Raw genomic sequence first — 17340 nt, 5'->3', positions numbered from 1 at the left:
CAACAAAAGTACAATAACTGTCCAAAATTTTTTACACATAAATATATATATATATATATATATATATATATATATATATATATATATATATATATATATATATATATATATAATTGGAAAAATTAAGAGAAACAAAAATAAATGTAATTTTGTTGATTTTTTGTAGTTAAAAAAAATGTTTGTTTTTTTTTACTTTTTTATTTAACCTGTATTTAAATGTGTTGTCTTTCTATTTCCAAAAAGTTCGGTGATAAAAAAAATATTATTTTAATAAATATATCTGTTTAATAATTCTGATTGGTTCAACTACACCAAAATATTTTGGCTGTATTCACTTAGAAATTGATAAAAAAATAATTTTCAAAATAGGGTGTATTCAATTATGATGATGCATGTCTGCAAGTGTCAATCAGATTTGACTGGAACTTGGTTAAAAATGTTTTTGTACGTAAGTTCTTAAAACCAGTTATTTTTTTAAATGACCACAAACAGCATCGGCTTCATAATATGCAAATTATTCACACAACAAAACATGACAGAAAACTGGACATTTTAAATGCATAAACAACAGCAGGAGTATGACTCATGAGCCTAACACATGGACCAAACACTGGGCCAAATATTACATTATCGTTAGCCATTATACCAAGTGACAGGTAAAACTGCACTTAAATATTACAGTCTGTTGCACAGCTTTGAAGAAAATAATAATGAATATAGGAAATCCCTATATTTATAGTGTATTCTAAATACTGGACAGCTGTATGGATTGCTGCATTTTATTAGCACCATTTAGTTGCTTTTTTCCTCTCTGTTGACTGCAACCCTATTGGAACAGAATAGAGAAGCACTATTCTAGCCACCAGGATATGATATACTAACACAGTATCCCACTAAAGACCACTACGTCTGTCTAGATGACCTATATTTGGCACTAATCAGATGACAGAGTATTAAAGTTGTACACCTGAGTGTGTGTGTGTGTGTGTGTGTGTGTGTGTGTGTGTGTGTGTGTGTGTGTATGTGTGTGTGCGTGTGCGTGTGTGCGTGCGTGCGTGTGTGCGTGCGTGTGTGTGTGTGAGAGAGAGAGAGAAAGCGAGGGAGGGAAAGACAAAGAAAGAGATAACATCTTTCTTTAAAATTTGCCTTGAAAGTTGAATTGTAAGCAAAACCTCAAAATCAATCCAGTTTCTGAATATGCTGTATGGGTAATCAATCCGGGGGCAAAAGTGTGTTTCTCTTGGTTTTTATTTTCCTCAGTAAAAACTAAGAACCACAGTACATAAGAGTAAAGTTTGCTTGAATTTTAGTCAGTTAAATTACACATTTTGAGTTCATAATCCCCATATGGTGTTTACCTTTCAAATCATAATAACAATAATAAAACATTGACTATACAGTGCTCAACATAACTGAGTGCACCCCATTTTGAAAATGAATATTTTGATCCATTTCTCAGTGAATACAGGCAGGGGCGGACTTAACCAATAAGCGAGGTAAGTAGCCACATAGGGCCTCTGGGAATTAGGGAGCCTCAACCAATGCCAAATAGCCTATATTAATCTTTTATACATTTTCTCTCATATGTTGTAAAATCTGTCTATAAGCATTAAGATTTTAAAGTTTTTACTTCTTTTCAAAACCAGGGGCCGCCATGAATAATGGAACGTTCCTTCCATACTGCACATGTACGATGTGTGAGCGCTTCAGTCAAGGACTCCAGTCACCAGGACTCTTCCTAAAGCTGGCCGGCCATCTAAAATGAGTGATCGGGGGAGAAGGGCCTTAGTCAGGGAGGTGATCAATAAGCTGATGGTCACTCTGTCTGTGCTCCAGCATTCTTCTGTGGAGAGAGGAAAACCTTACAGAAGGAATTTGCCAAAAGGCATCTGAAGGACACTCAGACCATAAGAAACAAAATTCCCTGATCTCATGAGACTAAAATTGAACTCTTTGGAGTGAATGCTAGGCGTTACATTTGGTGAAAACCAGGCACCGCTCATCCCCAGGCTAATACCATCCCTACAGTGAAGCACGGTGGTGGCAGCATCATGCTGTGGAGATGTTTTTCAGCAGCAGGAACTAGAAGACTAGTCAGGATAGAGGGAAAGATGAATGCAGCAATGTACAGAGACATCCTGGATGAAAACCTGCTTCAGAGTTCTCTTGACCTCAGACTGGGGCAATGGTTCATTTTCCAGCAGGACAATGACCCAAAGCATACCACCAAAATATCAATGGAGTAGCTTCACAACAACTCTGTGAATGTCTTTGAGTGGCCCAGCCAGAGGCCAGACCTAAATCCTATTGAACATCTCTGGAGAGATCTGAAAATGGCTGTACACCGTCGCTTACCATCCAACCTAATAGAGCTTGAGAGGTACTGCAAAGAGGAATGAGCAAAAAATCCCAAAGACAGGTGTGCTAAGCTTATGGCATCATATTCAAAAAGACTTGAGGCTGTAATTGCTGCCAATGGTGCATCAATAAAGTATTGAGCAATGACTGTGAATACTTATGTACATGTGATTTTTCAGGTTTTTTATTTTTAATAAATTTGCAACAATTAAAAAAAATATATCTTTTTTCACATTGTCATTGTGGGGTATTGTGTGTAGAATTTTGAGGAAATCAATGAAATTTATCCATTTTGGAATAAGGCTGTAACAAAAAAATGTGGAAAAAGTGAAGCGCTATGAATACTTTCTGGATGCACTGTGTATATAGTATATTTTAATATGCAGTTTATTTTTCGACAATGCTAGGGCTCCATACCTGAAAATGCTTAGGGCCCCCAAATCACTAAGTGCGCCCCTGAATATAGGCAATGTATTTTGGTGCATTTATAAACAAAACAGATTTATTAAACATAATTTTAGTCACCAAATATATTTAGAAATGGAAAGATAATTCAATTAAATTTAAGCAAAATATTGAAAAAATATATTACAACCTACAAAATTTCAACAAATATTTTCTATTTTTTTTGCTTCTCTTGATTTTACTTCTATACTTGTACTTATATATGCTGAGCACTGTATAAGCTATAAGACTTTGTATACTTCACACTGTCTAAGCCAATGTAATAATTCTAAAATCAATCTCTTATTTCAGCTAAAAAGATAAGTAAATCACTAATGCAGACCTTGCCATGAGAAAAAGTAAGAAAGAACAGAATCATAAATACCAGATTTTGTTCCTCTAATTATTGTTTTTTTTAAAAATAGGCAGCATATTTTGGATAAACCAGATTTTTTACTACATTTAATAATAATTAATTATCTTCTATTTATGTATATTTATTAAATATAGTTTTAAATATTAATATAACTCTATCCAAATAATGTTATTTAATTCTAAAATAGTTTACTAAAAATAATGCCAAATGCTTCAAGAGATAGTGTTTGTGCATTCCTTGTTTTTAGCATTTTGTTTCCTTTCTTTGAATTTAATTTTAATTTAATTTATTTAAATTATTTAACTTAATTAAATTTTTCTTTTTAATTTAAATGACAAAAATCCTAATTATGTAACTTTATGAGTAGAGAGAGATGTACAAATACAGTCATTTAACAAACAAAATATCTCACTTTTAAATGTCATCAACCCACACACATGCAAGCAGTCATGATCACTCCACGAGAACACAGATGCACTTACTAAATTACTAGGTGACAAATCTTTGCGTGAGACACTTTACGTCAGCCACACTTACAGAATAGGATTTTTGTGAAGCATCCGTTGGCCATAAACATGTCTGCTATATTATCTAAATACAGACTGCACAATGCGCTCTAAAAAGGGACATAGCTCTATGCTGGTTCATAAAATGATTGTTTTGTAAACCTAAACATAAATATTACCCAAACATATAATATATTTTATGCTCATGAAATGGAAGATGGATTGATATAAATATGAAAGCACATGCAGTTGGATTACGTTTTCATACATATCTCACTCACACACACACACATGCAGAATGAATCTATAAGCCTCTTACAGAGGGGTGTGTGCAGTGTAAAGCCACGCTCAGTAATACACTGCTCAGAAAGGCACAACCAGGCAGACACGCACTACTGGAGCTCCAGCATCAGCACATCTCTCCACACATACACATCCAGATCAGCTGGAAGACAAACATCTGTCTGACCTTACAATCACACCAGAAATTATCAGCTTTTCTGCGGGATACCGTGAACTTTGACTCCAGTGTCCCTTAGCTCCTAATCAAATCCATTCAATAATAAAAATGTCAAAAATAAGTCATCTTGAGGAGCAGTTTTTATGCAAAGTAGTAGTTCCAAGTCATAAAGGACCAACTAAATGCATAGCTTATACTATAAGTTGACATGAACTTTTTCAGTTCTTCAAATGAATATAGTCCAGCTGAGCATTTTCCTTTTATACCTAAAATGGTGGATATCTGATTGTCTGTTTACAATACTCCAGAAGAGCTTAATTTGTTTCTGGGAGTTTTTTTTTCCTCTGTAATCCTCGTTCTTAACAGCATTCAGGTCACTCATTATGCCTGTTTGAAATGCGTCCTGGCATGAAAGCATCTTTCCCGGCACATCTGCTTGAGTATGGCATTATAAATCAAACTTGTGTGGTCTTCAGGGACTATGCTGCAATTTTTAGTCTAGATGAGCTGCGTTTTGTGCTTTTTCAAACCTCAAACCACTTCCGTCAGATCACTGTGCTAATAATGTCAGGCTAAATTATATAATGCATAACGACTAATGTTGTAGCATACCTTGGACTGCCATATGTATATGCTAATGAGGACACTTTTGAAAACAAATGTCTCACCACCATCCGGCCCTCACACTGTCAATACAAAGTTTTGCACAAACTGAAGTTCATCAAAGCCAAACGTCCTAATGAATCCCATGTCACACTTTAGCAAGACACGCATACACAATGTACCTCTGGGTTTACTCTGTTAGTTTTAGTTAGTACTCACCCAAGAGACGTTTTTATTCTTAAGAGTTCTGGGCATTTCTGCAAAGAGGAGAAGGAGAAGCGGCGACTGATGCCCTCAAGTTCCGAGTTCACCTCTGAGATCTGTAGCCCATTAGCGCTGATGTCTGCTCCCACTGAAGTTAGGCTCTGATATGACACACAACGGCCTTTAGCCACCACCTACATGATGTGTAACGCAAATGGCATGACCAGGGCATGACGGAAAACATGTTTACATTATGTCTTCTTGTCTCTATCATTTTCTCCTTTCTCAGCCCCTCTTGACTGGCAATGCATTAAAATACTGCATGAATATGTAATGTAACATCTGGATGATGCTCCGCCCCATAGTGCTGGAGGCAGGAACTCATGAGCGGCCAATCCAGCCCACCCAACAGCTGGGAGAGGAGATTTAAAATGAAAGAAAGAATAAGGTGGAGCACAGGGCACGTCCTGCCCAGTGTTGTCAGACAGATTGTATGTCTCTCTAAAACAGGATGAGCAATCCTCATAATCCTCCAGCGCTATTCAAACACTCTCTGTCCTGCCTCTGGAATAGGTCAAAGCATTGAGTACTGCAAAAGAGCACAGTTTGCTTTTCATAACCCTCAACTACCATTAGCATTGTCCCGGTTAACTATGTTAGACCGCTTTTGCTTTGGAATGAACACAATGAAAGTGCATTGACCTGTGAGTGGATAAAATACTCTATGTTATGCACACGTTGTTGTGGTTTCTCCAAGTTTTCAAGTTATTACTGTAATTAATTCTGGAATAGTGTGAAACCAAGATAAGACAGGGTACAAATGAGGTCAATACCTAGAAAAAAAGGGCTTAAGACCTAGACAGGTCTTGAGTACTACACTAACATGGCCCAAGTGGTCCACATTTTCATGACAGTATGCTGCTTGTTCATATTCTCAGAAATGAAGGTACAAAAGCTGTTACTGGGGCAGTAAAACTGTTGTACTTTTTAGATCATTTATACACCACCAATGGACTCTTTAGGTACAAACATGAACTCTTAAAAAGATACGTACTGATACTTTGTACCATAATTTCTGAAAGTGTATAGCAAAATCTTGTCTCAGTACAGGCTGGGATGAAGTGTGCATCATAAGAGCATATATCATCCACAAAGCAGACAAAGGGAATACACTTCTGAAAGATAAATGATGAACAGGACACCTTATGGTCTCATATACTTGACAGAGTTGAAGTGTGCCATTTGGGACAGGGCTAATGCCTTATCATGGCATATAAACATGGCTCTTCTAATATTGGCAGATATAGATACTAGGACAGACTCGTTCTGTAATGGTGCCCATGGAAAAACTGAATACGAGTCCTGGATATCAGCTAAAATTGGCGCTACTTTCACATACTTCATATCACACCACACAACACAAACCCACTCTCTCTTGTCTCAAAGAAAACAATACTGGTGCCATCTTGCGTCAAGATATTAAATGTTGAGGAAAATACCTTAGAAGTCTTGTCATGTCATGTACACTATTACAAATATTAATCAAAAACACTGTTTTGTTTGTTTGAAGGTCTAGAATTAGCAACAGATTTCTGTGCAACAAACTACCACAACAATATGATTAAAAAATATCATTTTTAATAATATTTATTTATTCGTTTTCCTCCGGCTGAGTCCCTTTATTAATCAGGGGTTGCCAAAATGGAATAAATCACCAACTATTCCAACATATGTTTTACACAGCAGATGATCTTCCAGCTGCAACCCAGTACTGGGAAACATCCAAATATACTCATTCACGCACACACACTAGAATTTAGTTTATTCAATTCACCTGTAGCATGTCTTTGGACTGTGGGGGAAATCAGAGCACCCGGTGGAAACCCATCCCAACACGGAGAGAACATGCAAACTCCACACAAATATGCCAACTGACCCAGCCGGAACTCGAACAAGCGACCTTCTTGCTGTGAGGCAACCACACTGAGCCACCATGTCACCCTATTAATAATTTATTTAATAATGATGAATTAAATGTATTAAAATGTAAATCATTTAATTAAGCAATCACACAAGTCAGCATATGCAGGATCCTGCTAAAACGAATCACTCTTTAAAAGCAATTTCCAAACCAAATCTATACTTTTCCTAGTATGGAAGACTGGTGCATACATTAATTTGGACACATCACTCTGATATAAACCACTGATCAGTTATATATGGTTATAATAATACACAAACCTGTTGCTAAGGTGTTGTGTACATTAATCAATTGTGTTGTGGAGCTTCAACTTTCCAAATTATTAAAAAAACAAAAAACTGTCAGAGTGAGGAAAGCTGGCTTAACAAACGAAATAGAATGGGTTTACTCAACCTTTTCATTTATATAATGTGTTGTGTATGTGAATGCCAGAAACTGGCATTAACAGAGGCATGTCCTTCATCTGCTGCCATGCAGTCTCCAGTATCCTGGCAGGATCATGACAGAGAAGGGTGATCTGCCATTAGCCACTGCCAATAGCCAGACAAACACTTAATATAATTCAAGTTCATTCAAGTGCATTATCTGCCAGGAAAACACAAGAGTTGACTGTTGTATTGGAAGAACATTAAAGTTGAAGCTGAACTAGGCTGCTTCCAACTCTTCCGGTCATATTAATGACTCAGTACCTCACCTTATCAGATTAAGCTGCTAAGTGATACCATTTTGACTTAATTATTTCTTCATGCAAATCATTTTGAATAAAAGTGTCTGCTAAATGAGTAAATGAAATAAATTAAAATAAAGAAGTCAGATTCTTATTAAAATACAATAATAATATGAACTAAATCTTTAAAGAGCCCATATTATGGGTTTTTGAAAATGCTCTTCCATATAGTGTGTCACACAGCTCTAAGTGATGTGAAATGTCCAGCTAAGGCTTAAATCTGTAAGTGTACAGTGTTTAAAACTATTGATTATTCTATAAAAGAGTCGACTCATAGTGCTTCAAACGAGTCGTCTTGATAACGAGTCATTAGGTGTTTCGTGATGACGCGGCCACGAAACACAAGTAGTTGCGCGCGCAAACCCGGGAGATTTGAAACCTGCGGCTGCATCCACTAACAGAAAAAAAGTCACACACACACACACACACACACACACAGACAGACACCGGTCGAATGAAGTCACGCTGTGCAGATGCATATTATTGACAGTTCACCCAAAGATGAAACCTCAGCAATATAGCCTAGCTTTGAGCAGTTCTAGTACTTCTGGAAACTACATGCTTACAAAGAAGACTTCATCGGTTTGTTAAAGGAAGGATCAGTAAAGACTGTCAGAACATGGATCAGTGCATCATGAATCAGTTTCTACCCCCATTTCACAAGTGTAAGTACGTGCGATTAAAACTGTTGTCTCGTTTACTCTAGCTTGCAAATTATGTATTTAGTTGTGTTTTGTTACTTGTAACCGCGTGTGCTGTATCAGGTTAACTCTATATATTCTCATATCGCGTGTAAAGCCACGTTGAAAACGCGACGCGTGCCGCTTTGTTTACGGATCGTCAGCTTTTCCTACACACACATGCAACGGTCAAGTTTCAAAATAGTTCAGCTCAGGTTCGAGGTGAGGTGTCTAAATTGCACCCAGCAAGCTGAACTGGCGCTCTAGGCGTGTGTGTCGTGTCTTCGGGGAGAAGTGTAATGTGTGTGTGTGTCTCCTCTGAGGAGGGTCGTGTGTGTGTGTGTGTCCTCTTAGGAGAGTAATGTGTGTGTGTGTCTCCTCTGAGCACAGGGTAACGCTCTAGGCAAAGGATGATCACGCCGCCCTCAACCTGATAGTGAAAACGAAAGGGACCCATTAGTAAAATGAAGACCGGGGGTGGGGGGGGGGGATTCGCGGATATAACTGAGGACGCGGGTGGTGAGGGAGGTGCTGAGGAGGGGTTTGGGAACAAATTAATCGCTGAACGATTCATATAGGAGTCGCTGGAATAATTAGGTAAAACTAAATGCAGATTATAAGACCATGAAAGTGTTTTTTGACCTTGTATGCATATTAGACTGTTGTTGGAGACCCTTACAACCTAAATATGACCCTATTTCATGTATAATATGGGCTCTTTAAAACACACACACAAAAGAAAAGAGTTCACAACTGCTATGACCATTAACCAACAAGTGCCACAACTCACAGATAGGCTATACGAGAGAGTATTTTGTCAAAAAAGTGGCAAACTCATCTGCAAGAGATGACATGTAAGACTGGATGATATCTAAATACTCTTTTAGACACAAATACTTGCTGTATAATCCATATTTGGGGATTAGAAACACAACAGAAACCAAGAACACATGGCAGGGAATTGAAATAGGCCGCACCTCCCAAGTGCACTTCAGAGGCTTAACATAAAAGTTCAATCCATCCAACACATCAGCAGCATCACACAAAACACCCACATCCTTCTGTCTATTGAAGACAGAAATAGATTTTAGAGTTGCTGTGGAAAAAACACACCTCACAATCTTTTTACCTTGTTTTATAATTAAAATTTCAAACTGTTGACAGACAGGACTACTTTTACTGCTGCACTATACTTTACGCATTATACATATTTGTATGGATATAATTTTTTTGTTTGTTTTACCCATTATACTTCAAGAGTTCACACTTAGCAAGCTTGTTTGGCATGCTGTCCGGGGGAGGGCCCTGAGCTCGTAAGATCGAGCCCAGGGCTCCCTCCTGTTTGCAAGGCGATAGGGGAGTTTTAGCTCAGGTAGATCTTGAGAACTCCCCTGCTGTAGTAGCTAATGAACAGATAGTGATTGCTCTTAAGAGATGACTACTCACTAGGTGCATGTCTATGGTGCCGATTTGGATTAGTAAATCAGGTTTTTGAACAGTGGGAGGAAACCGGTGGGCCCGGGGGAAACCCACTTGGGCATGGGGAGAATGTGTAAACTCTGCACAGAAACATCAGCTGGCTTGGTAATAGCTAGAACCAGAGACATTCTTGCTGTGAGGCAGCAGTGCTAACCACTTGGCCACTGTGCCACCCATCTAGGAAGGAGAAGGAGAAGGACTGAAAAGGGGGATTCTTCAAAACGAAGATGACAGTGGTATTGAACCTAGAGTAGTGGCTAGGAATCGTCTGATTTGTGAATCATAAATTGGATAATGCGGAGCCAGCCGCAAGCAATCATAAGCACTTGATCCTCTCGAAATTAGTTTAAAAAATAAACTTCACTAGTGAGAATTTGCAGTTATATGACAGAGATAATCTGTGCCATATTATAAAATAAAACATCCTCTCTGCATTTCACTGGTCTCTTCAAATTTAGGACATTATTTACATATTATTATATATTTATAGTTTCATAATTACAGCAATATTTGTTTATTGTAGGCCTGGGGCAGCACAGTGGAGAAGTGGGTAGCACAATAGCCTCACAGCAAGAAGGTCACTGGTTCAAGCCACCGGCTGGGTCAGTTGGCATTTCTGTGTGGAGTTTACATGTTCTCCCTATGTTTGCGTGGGTTTCCTCCGGGTGCTCTCACAAGTCCAAAAACATGTGGTATAGGAGAATTGGGTAAGGAGAATTGGGTAGGCTAAATTGTCTGTAGTGTATGGATGTTTCCCATTGATGGGTGATGGGTTGCAGCTGGAAGGGCATCCGCTGTGTAAAACATTTGCTAAATAAGTTAGCAGTTCATTCCACTGTAGCGACCCCAGATTAAAAAGGGACTTTAATTTAAGCCGAAAAGAAAATGAATCAATTGTAGGCCTATTTGTTTTCTATTGTATTTAGAAGCCTAAAAAAGTGCTGAATAACAGACAGACCATTAAAATGACACATTTGTATTATTGTAAATAAAAGCAAAGAACTGACATTAAACAATTTCTGCCAGAAATATATCTTCAAAAGATATTTTGTTGATATGGCAAATGATGTCTGTTTCGTTAAAGCTAGCATGTGTGGAAAACATTTTGTTACAACGTAGATTGAGCTCGTCCAAAAAAGGAGCAAAGTATACAGCAAGTTGTATCTGGCATTCAATTCTGAATGAGTTCGACTGTAATTAACATTTCATCTTCAGACTTAGGCCTATGTCAGCATAAGTAAAAGTTCAAATCTTTTAAAAACAACAAAGACAAACTTTTTTTTTCATTATTTAATTTGAGACGATTATTTTTTAACATTAAAATCAGGAACTTCCTTTTCTATGCTAGCTTATCATGTTAGCGCCATAAAACGGTTGAGAAAATACCGCCAAAAGCAGCGTTAACATCTCGCAGTGCTGGAATATCTCGCCATGGGACATGGGAGCCGTAATTGGACTCGCAGCGTAAAACATTTCGTCCCCAAAATACCTTTAAGCACATTTCTATGGATTTTGGGAAACATATGACGCGGCGGGTACAGTAAGTGACGCTTTCATTTTGAAATGCCTCTCTTTACACTTTGAGTTGTGACGCCTGACACCGCAAACGGTCGGAGGCACGATAAGCTTATTTACTACCTGTTTGCTTGACAGCTTTTGGAGCTCAGTGTGCCTCGCTCTCTGTGACTGTGATCGGCTGCTCTGGGGGGATTTAGGTAAGGCATTCATCATGACACACACACACACACATACACAGTGACTCACGCGTCTCTCGTTCTGCTCTTTACACACTCTCATTCACTTTCTCTCCATGCGGCAGCAGCCCAGGTGGCAGTAAAACGTGGCTTTTTATAGCAGCGAGCTTATTTTTAGACCTTCTACGTTTTAAGGCGAATTGCCGTTGAAAATACGCGTTTGTAGGTAAAATGTTACGATGATGATGATGAAACTGGACAAATGAGGTGGCGGATCATGCACTCCCATAATTAAAGTAGTAGCCTATGTGCGTTTTTGACTCTTCAAAGCAAATACCATAATATGTTTGCAGATGAAGAAACACGCCGAGTGAACATTCTTGTTTACTTGAAAAACGATGCTGAAGTCAGATATTCTGCTTCAATATCTCTGTTGTGTTTGTCAGAACAATCCCTCCGATATAAAACGCCAAAAAGTTATTAAAAGGGTGCTTTTTTATTTTTAACAGAGAACAGAGATACTCAATGTAGGCCCGCAGGCCAAAGCTGGCCCATGGTAACCTTTGATTTGGCCCGCCAAACAATCAGAGATCGTCTTAAACAGAGATGGTCATTTCTAATTTTACATAACCTTTCGTGTGCTTGTTTAACTGCTAAGCTACAAAAAAAAATGTAATGTGAATTAGTCATATATTTTAAAGGGTAATGAAAACTCTAAAATAAATTTCTTTAGATGTTCACAGATTTTTTTTGTGTGGCACATTGTTAAAACACTTTTGGAAGGTCATAATTCGCATTCATTAAATAATGACTTTGTTTAGTTTTTATTTTTACATTTTTCAAGATTAACACACCAAAAAAGTTATTAAAACTACGAGTGCGCAGGGCAAACTTAATTAAAAACACTTTTAGGACATATTTTATTTGTGTGTGTGTGTGTGTATATATATATATATATATATATATATATATATATATATATATATATATATATATATATATATATACATTAACTCGTGTTATAAATGAGATTGTTTATGGTTTTATTGTAAAAAGTACATTATAAAATGTAATTTATATATATATTTATTACATTTTATAATGTACTTCAACATATATAATATATCATAATAATATATAACTATATACATATATATAATTATTAAAACAATATTTATATATAATATTAAATTAGGATGTTACTTTGGCAGTTTTAATGTAATACAGTTTGGTATATTTAGCTTCGGTTCACCACCCTCAATCAAGTTTGGTTTTTGGCCCTTCATAAGAAAAAGTTTGGGCACCCCTGGTTAAGAATGTATCTCTACCATTCTTCTGACCTCTTCTTTTAAAAGGAAAGTGCACCTGAAAATGAAAACTCTGTCATACTCACCCTTGACTCATCCCAAACCAGGTTGAGTTTTATATTCTGTTAAATGCAATAAAAGATATTTTGTCTTCTTTTGTGTTCAACAGGAAAAACTGGTTTAAAAAGTCAAGTGATGACAAAATTTAAAATTTTGTGTGAACTACCCCTTTAATGGGAACAGGTTGCCATTTTGAAAGTACAGAATGCAAAAAAGCACTCCGGACATTATGAATTTGACTCTTGTTTTAGCATTATGATAAGAAACACACACAAATCCTCGATGAAAACTTTAAGGAGGCTTAGGCTCACAGTACATTTTAGCATTTCACACTTCCTAGCACATTTTTCCCATACATACTCAAAACTGTGTTTATTACAGGTCAAATGTTCATCTACAGCTCTGGTTTTTTTACCAAGAGCACGTCCTGACAGTGGAAGATCATGCTGAGCATGCTGCAGTTACTCACATAGGAGGACTGTTCTCTCCGCCAGTGTCCCAGACCACAGCAAAACATCAAGAGAACATCCAGGGGGGTCGTGAAGATGCTGCAGCCAAGAAGAGAGTCTAAATCACTCTTTCCGAGCCTCTGGTTCCCACTCCGTATAGGAGAGCCATCACATCAGTCTGATGAGAGACACAGCTGCAGCAGCAGGTAACAGTCTCCTTTCCTCCCAGCCTCTGGTCTAGCCTGTAGGTTTATTATGAAAAGCCAACATTCCTCCACGATTGCTGATCAATGCAGTGCAGTCCATCAAAGTGAGTGATTCACATTCTTCTGATTCACAAAACCAACAGGCTCGCAGTCGGCTGGTTTCAGGTGTGTGTGTGATTTGTTTGTTCCGCTCTTCCTCCCGGTTGAGTTCCTCGCCTTATTTATTTACGCCCTCCCCAGACAACCACCCCCCACCCCTCCCACCGCACCCCTTTTTTTTTTCTTTCTTTCGAACACAGACACAGGCTCAGAGTTTAAAATTGATACACGGTGTAAATGTCATTTTGCTGCCTGACTTTCTCTGCGTCAGCTTGTCTCCGCCTCCTCTGGCCAATCAGAGACGAGAAGGGAGCAGCGTCTGGGTTGCCTTGTCTCCAGTCCGCACAGGCAGAGGAGGCTGAAGTCCACCGTCTGCCGTCTCTCCTTCTTGCTTTCTGCTGCTTCTCCACCTCCACGACTCCTCCCTGCCTCCCTCCCCTGTGGATACAGGCTCTTTCAGTCTCTTTTCCACCCCTGCCCTGCGTGTTGTCAGGGACGCTCCCGTGTTACCCTCGTGTGTCCTTTCTGTGTCTGTGCTTTGCCGTTTCGTCTCACTCCCTGTTGCAGCACAGCACTGCACGCAGGAGAAGCGCAGGCTGAATTAATTTTCTGTATCATGGGCTTTATCAGTCAGTCCGCTCCTCGTCTTTATCTGTACGCTGCATCTGAGTGTCTGTCCTTGCTGTCTCCTCTCCCCTCTGTTGTCCCCTGCCGAGGAGCTCATGCAGTTTCTTTTGCAGCATCTGTTCACACGCTGACTGTCAAGTTTAAATGGGATAAATTAAAATGAAGCTCTGTTCGGAAATCTGTGGGAGGCAAATGGTACAGTCGCACTCAGAGATGGCTTTTGAACATCTCCTTTCCAGAGAATCAATTACACTTCATTGGTTAATATGGAGGATAACACAGAGCTGAGAAAATGAGCTTGAAATAGGAGTTGGACATGGAAAGATATTTCATATTCTGAAGTTTCTTCTTAAATTCTTATGCTGAGTGAGTTAAAGGAGTAAAAGGAGATATGAGCAATTTCAGAGTTACAGATGTGACATTTGCAGTAAATACTTAAAATGTGAGTATATGAGAATGTATATGTTAACAGTATATCTGTTTGTATTTTCCAAAACAACTAACCACAGAGTTAAGCGATCAGAAAAATATCAATCTGTAAACGTGTTTTATATTTCAATCCAGTGAAATAAACATGCGTTAAAAAAAGTGATACAACCAAAAAAGTATGTTTAGAGTATACAAAATACTTTGTAGAATTTCTGTGAATTAAACTGCACAACCCAAAAGAAAGAATGCTAATAAATATAATAAGACTTGTCTATCTACAGAACAAATATGATTTATTTGATTTAATATTTTTGCATTTATGAGGAAAAAGCTTCGTTACAGGTGTGACCAATGCGAAAGTGGCACTTGTGTGACTTTAGTAAATCAAATATAGAGATATTCTCTAGTATTTTTACAGCACTGTAAAATAAGAGTCTACACAAACAACTTGGAGAGAATTTTGCAGTTTTGGTAAAAACTTTTTTTTTTTCCATAGGTAAGGTTGATATTTGCATGGAATTGCTCATATCACATAAAGAAATATCCAGGTCACACACTAAAATAAAATGCATTTAAGAGGAGAATTAGTGCCATTTTACAGAAATATCTTGTAAAAAATGTTTTAGAAAGTTTTTAAAAAAGTATTTATTACAATATAATTGTCTGTGGAACCATATGATACTTTTTTATTTGCTATATAATTTTGTGTAAAAGTCTACAAAGACAATGCATGTAATTTTTCAGTAAAATGTTACTTAAATTACCTTAGGGCAGTGTTTCCCAACCCTGTTCCTGAAGGCACACCAACAGTCCACATTTTCAACCTCTCCCTAATCAAACACACCTGAATCATCTTATCATAACATCAGAAGAGACTCCAAAACCTGAAGTTAATGGGTCAGATAACGGAGACATCCAAAATATGTACTGTTGGTGTGCCTCCAGGAACAGGGTTGGGAAACACTGCCTTAGGGTATTAATTTTTTAAAATTAAAATAATAATTATTAGGGGTGTCACGGTTGCGCAGTGGGTAGCATGATCGCTGGTTCGAGCCTCGGCTGGGTCAGTTGGCATTTCTGTGTGGAGTTTGCATGTTCTCCCCGTTTGCGTGGGTTTCCTCCGGTTTCCCCCACAAGTCTAAAGACATGTGGTATAGGTGAATTGGGTACGCTAAATTGTCTGTAGTGTATGTGTGTGAATGAGTGCGTATGGGTGTTTCCTGGTATAGCAGCTGGAAGGGCATCCGCTGCCAAAAAACATATCTGGATAAGTTAGCGGTTCATTCCGCTGTGGTGACCCCAGATTAATAAAGGGACTAAGCCGAAAAGAGAATGAATAAATAAAAAATAATACAAAAATAATACATATTTGATTCAATAAAACATGAACTTCAGTAGATGGGTTTGATTGATTTCATGTAGACTCTCCCCCAAAAAATTACACAATAAAAAAAAAATCAAATAAAGTGTTAATATCTTATTCAGGGCTAAAATATATTTTTCTTACAAATCACACAGTGCAGCTGGCAGTTACAGTTGGATTACTTGTAGCAAAAGATATTAATTGTTCTGTGCCGAAAACACCATCTGTACAAGATTCAGAGGATTTGGAAACATCCCCTTGAAAACTTTCTTGGGATTTCAGTAAGGAATTTGGAAAGTGATATCATCACTTCAAACATGTTTATAAATTTAATAGAAAGTGCTATTATTATTGTCATTAATTAATTAATTAAAAATAATGGCCCTGTAACATTCTGTTCTAAACTTTCGGGGGGAAAAAGTGAAACTTATATAATACTCTGTAAACTGCACTGTACAAGGAAATATATTACAATTATTTCATAATTAACATTTTAAAAACAATAATAATATAATTATTAGAACAGAATAATGAAAGCATCAATTAAAAGTATTGTGTATCAGTAAATTAATAATAAAACATAAAAAAAAGGTTTTATTAAAATGGTCTAAAAGAATGACCATGTAGTAATAATTTATAGTTAAAATTTGTTCAAAAGAATAGCATAAATATATATTAAAAATGCAAGAAAGATATTAGAAAATGTACTGACCTTTTAGATAATGCTTCTGGTATGAGCTCAGTTACACCTCATTCTGTCACGCTGCTTTCAAGGTGGCAAATGCAACACATGGCATCTGACAACAATAAATCAGTAATCTATTAGAAAGCTATGCATCATACAATAAAACGATAGATGGAATTATAGCATGCAGCAATATAAGGTTTCATTTATGAGATGCAAGGGGATTTCTGAACATCATGAAAATTCAAAAGCTTCTCTGCGTCTTACGATATGCATCACAGTAGAATGAAAGCATTACTGGCATAGCTTTTCATGAAAAGCAATCAGTTTTTACATGATCAAAACATGTCCTAGCATAAAATGAATCCACATTACCTTGTAGTAAGTCAATATCAGACATAGCAGCGCTCACATGCTGAAATCAAATCGCATGATAAATGTGTACAGTATATGAAATGTGCTTAATAACATGCTCTGTTTGAAAACCTGACATTTGGCATGGATTAAAACTTTAATAAAAATAAATCTATTTCAAACAGAAAGCCTTAAAACATATACTTAAAAATGAACATGGACAACATTTACCACTATATTTACATTATT

General features: G+C 37.3%; 1 protein-coding gene across 1 annotated transcript in view; it reads right to left on the bottom strand.

Moving 5' to 3' along the window:
- Positions 1-13695, bottom strand: part of cacnb2b (calcium channel, voltage-dependent, beta 2b) — a 49150-nt gene extending 35455 nt beyond the window's left edge. The window contains exon 1 of the mRNA XM_056467014.1: positions 13349-13695. Within this exon, the coding sequence (XP_056322989.1) occupies positions 13349-13396 (48 nt within the window). The 5' untranslated portion in view covers positions 13397-13695. The remainder of the gene's footprint in view (positions 1-13348) is intronic.
- Between the last annotated feature and the right edge of the window lie 3645 nt (positions 13696-17340).

The sequence above is a fragment of the Danio aesculapii genome, chromosome 2 (genome assembly GCF_903798145.1).
Source record: "Danio aesculapii chromosome 2, fDanAes4.1, whole genome shotgun sequence".
NCBI lineage: Eukaryota > Metazoa > Chordata > Actinopteri > Cypriniformes > Danionidae > Danio > Danio aesculapii.
The sequence above is the reverse complement of the archived record's forward strand: the minus strand, read 5'-3'. Positions and strand labels throughout refer to the sequence as shown.